At 41.4% G+C, this 4,078-nt stretch overlaps 1 protein-coding gene across 1 annotated transcript in view; it reads right to left on the bottom strand.

The window, feature by feature from the left end:
* The window catches only part of phaf1 (phagosome assembly factor 1), a 35,667-nt gene that overhangs the window by 13,578 nt on the left and 18,011 nt on the right, over positions 1–4,078 (bottom strand). The window contains exon 8 of the mRNA XM_084315504.1: positions 99–211. Within this exon, the coding sequence (XP_084171630.1) occupies positions 99–211 (113 nt within the window). The remainder of the gene's footprint in view (positions 1–98; positions 212–4,078) is intronic.

Below are 4,078 nucleotides of genomic sequence, written 5' to 3'. Positions count from 1 at the left end.
GACGGGTTTGGGAGCGTGCAAGGTGCCGACCTGCTCATCGGGAGCAGTCAGGGGTTAAGTGCCTTGCTCAAGGACAAAGAGTGGATCATGTGCATTACCTGCCGTGAGGAGGCGGAGTTTGAGCCCCAGAGGCCCCGCCCCATCTCTCAGCACGTCCACACTGTCTGCATAGATGTTACCATGGAAACACACCAGAGGCATTATGGGAGCCCTGCAGAGAGACAGAGAGAGAGAGAGAGAGAGAGAGAGAGAGAGAGAGAGAGAGAGAGAGAGAGAGACAGAGAGAGAGACAGAGAGAGAGAGGTATCTGAAATGCATTCAACATGCATGGTGCCGCTCATCCATACACACACTGTATACACAGTGAAAACACACATCATGCTTCAAAAGGCCAGTGAGAAACGGTGGGTTCTTAGTGATGATTCAAACATTTCTAGTGTAGACAAACTCAGGTGACCAGGAATACCTGTTTTTTTCCAAAATTCTGTTCAAATGCCATCTTGGAATAACAAAACAACGATTGTGTGCAGACAATTGAAAATGTTGGGTTCCTTTCCACTTTCTTGAAGATAGAAAAAATTTAAATACTTGTTCTGCACTTGTTTGTTAAGTTACTGGGAATACCCTTTCCTTGTTTTTGCTCATTTTAACAGACAAAACACAACACATTCTAGTAATTCTGGTTTACATCTAACCCTTATTATTGCTGTTATGATTTCCAAAAATAAAATCTCACCAATCTTTAGTAAAATAGGAGATTTAAGTGTTTATCTGGAATTGTGAGGATAGGTATTCGCGGTAACCTGGGATCAATATGTGAAACGTAATTATCTCCTAAAATAATTGGCCACAAAAGACGAAACTCATTTTGGTTGTTCATTGGGGTGCCGAGATCATGCCCGAAACATATCATGCATCTGCCATGAAAATTAAGCCGTTTTTGTTTGTCATCAATTGAAGGCCATGAACTATGTTGACTCATATCCCATACCCGGATTTTTCCTTCAGATTCAGCTAAATTTTAATTCTCTTGAGATAACTCTGGGAGAACTATGGCTATATGTTACATGATGATGATATCCCTACAAAACAACCAAAACATTTTAATTCTCTCTTAAATTGGAGGAGATAAGTGAATTGGTATTCCCGGTAACTTAGGTCAACTTTAGAGGTCCGCCATCCCTCATTACATGATGTTTTTTTAAATGTGAATTATTTGGCATCTATAACAATCATTCCTGACATGAGAAAATATTTTAATGTTGTTCGTATAACGTCCTGGGTTATATGGCTTAGAAATGGGGCAGGTTACCGGGAATACATGCGTTACCCATATATATATATATATAGAGAGAGAGAGAGAGAGAGAGAGAGAGAGAGAGAGAGAGAGAGAGAGAGAGAGAGACAGAGACAGAGAGAGAGAGAGGAGAGAGAGTGAGAGAGAAAGAGTGAGAGAGAAAGAGTGAGAGAGAGAGAAAGTGAGAGAGAGACAGATGTATACGTGTATGTGTCTGTTAGGGATGCACGATAATTATCGGGCCGATATCAGCAATTATGACGTCATCCCGATAAACCCGATAACATTATTGATAGCTCCGATAATATATAATACATTTTTTGGTTAAAAGAAATCCGGTGTGGGTGGATTGGGATGAAGGGTGTTTGTTTTTACTGTAGGCTCCTCCCGTTTTGCCAGTACTGTGGTACGACTGATAGCGTGTGGTTTAGGAAGAGGGAGTTTTTCACAAATCCAGCGCTCCCTCCTCATGCCTGGCTGTGACGTAGTCACGTGACTTTCAGAAGCAGCACAGATAGTAAACAAAGATGGCGTCGTCGGACTTTTTCAAAGTTTCAGAGGAAAACAGTTTGCTTGCTATTTGTAACAAATGCAGAAGTTCCACGAGGAGGGAAAGGGGCAACAAGCTATAACACATCCAACCTATAATAAGTCACCTGGAACATCACCACCGCTACGATGGTGTATTAAAATCCGACGACGACGCAGAGCAGCTAAAGGCTAAGCTAATCCAAAGCCAGCTGTAGCCCCTTCCGTGACTGCGATGTGCAAGCCAGGGGCTTTTGAATACGCAGTCACTCGCAGCTCCCTAGTAGCCAGGCTAATGTGCACCACCAAGCACTGCACGGCTTGTACCTATTGACGTTTGACGAGCATTTGCAAAATTAAAGACGTTTGACAGAGATGATTTGTTTGGTTTATTTAATTCTTTTTGAGGCGTGCTGTCCTATAAATGCCAAGTGATAGTTGTTTCATGGACCAAGACCACAACAGTCTCCTCTCCTATAGCGTCAAATGTTTTTATCTGCTGACAAAGCACAATACCTGTTGGTTTGTAGTTCACTCATTGTTCAGGGAAACACATTGTTAATGACATTGACAGATTGTGAATTTTGTGATTGACTCAAATTATATTTATTTGGAAAAATAAATATAGTCACTTTATTTTAAGAGTCAAAACTGTTCTCTTGGCTTTGTTTTGTTCATAGTAGTAACGCTCATGTCATGATAAATCTGGTTAGGTCAAAACTACAGGAATATACATTAAAAAAAATATTATAATACAATAAATATATATATATTATCGGTTATCGGTATTGACCTTGAGGAGCAGAAAGTTATCGGTATCGATATCGGGGTCAAAAAATCAATATCGTGCACCCCTAGTGTCTGTGTTGAAAACTAGCACTTTTGGGGTAACGGTTTTTGGTTCGATATATTTTTTTTTTTTTTTTTTTATTTAACACTCCAAAAATGTAAACATGCTTCTCGTTTATAAAAAAAAAAAAAAAAAAAAAAAAGTTTACAGCGGTGTGCCTTAAATAATGTTTGGCAGGCTACATTTGTCAAAGTATTAACTCAGTGCAAACAAACAAAATAATTAAACCTTTCTATTTTTGTGACCACATTATAGACAAAGGCCATCAACATAAAGTATGCATATGCTCAACCAGCACTAGACTTTCCTTTCTTTAAAATAAACACAAAAAAACAATGTCAACAATGTTTAAATTCCCTGATTGTCAGTTCTTAACTGGTTCACTGCCACACGACAGAAGGTTAACCCTTTACTATCACACAACCGACGGCGATGCTCCATCATTAGCATCATTAGCTCCGCAAATGCGGAGCTAATGATGCTAATGACGGAGCATCGCCGTCGGTTGTGTGATAGTAAAGGGCTAACCTTCTGTATTGTCACAGTGAAAGGGTTAACCGGCTGTCGTGTGGCAGTGAAAGGGTTAACTGGTTCTGCACCAAAAACGAGTTAACTCGTTATTGCCGCCCAACCGTGGAGCGCCAACCACGAGTATACTCGTTATTGGATCCGTTTTTCTTTTATTCGCTATTGCCATTCATAATTCATCTGGGCAGCCTGTGCAGGCTGTTCTGAGTGTGTCTGAGCTGGCAGACGGTCAATACCGCCCTCTAACGCCTTCGGCCGCTATTGCACTCCATTTGAAACCGTGTAGTTTGTTTTCTGGGCCGAGCTGAGCCATGTGGGCGGGGTTTAAATATTCCGGCGAGGCAAGCGCTTACAACGATGCATCAACTAGGCTGCCCCCCCCCCCTCGTTCATATGCAATGCCGGATAACGCGGGACGGGCGACTACGACCAGTACTTGGAATGGCGGTCAGATAATTGGATTATTATTTTTGCATTACATCAGAGACAAGGTAAGGACACTATATCCAATCTTGCGTTGATCGGATATTTTTTTCTCCCGCGATCGAAGCCGTCTGTGTGGAATGTGTGTGTGCTGTTTTCCGTTGGTCACATCACAGCACGGATGGAGCGCGCTCCAAGCCCCATTTCATGCGTGCATGAGGAGACATAATAACGATAATCTAGCGTTGATTTCAGGAAGATTCGATAATCAGGGCTATTTTCGCATCTTTTTCATCCGTACCGTGGTGAATATGAGTATAGTTTGGGTGATTCTGTTTTTTGCATGTTGACCAGAAGAAACTCACTGACAATCGACAGCGTTATTAGATCCATAGATATAATATTTCATATAGTTTAAGCACTCGCAACCATGGCATTCTCTCCATTGAACA

The sequence above is a fragment of the Notolepis coatsorum genome (assembly GCF_963971535.1).
Source record: "Notolepis coatsorum genome assembly, chromosome: 6".
NCBI lineage: Eukaryota > Metazoa > Chordata > Actinopteri > Aulopiformes > Paralepididae > Notolepis > Notolepis coatsorum.
The sequence above is the reverse complement of the archived record's forward strand: the minus strand, read 5'-3'. Positions and strand labels throughout refer to the sequence as shown.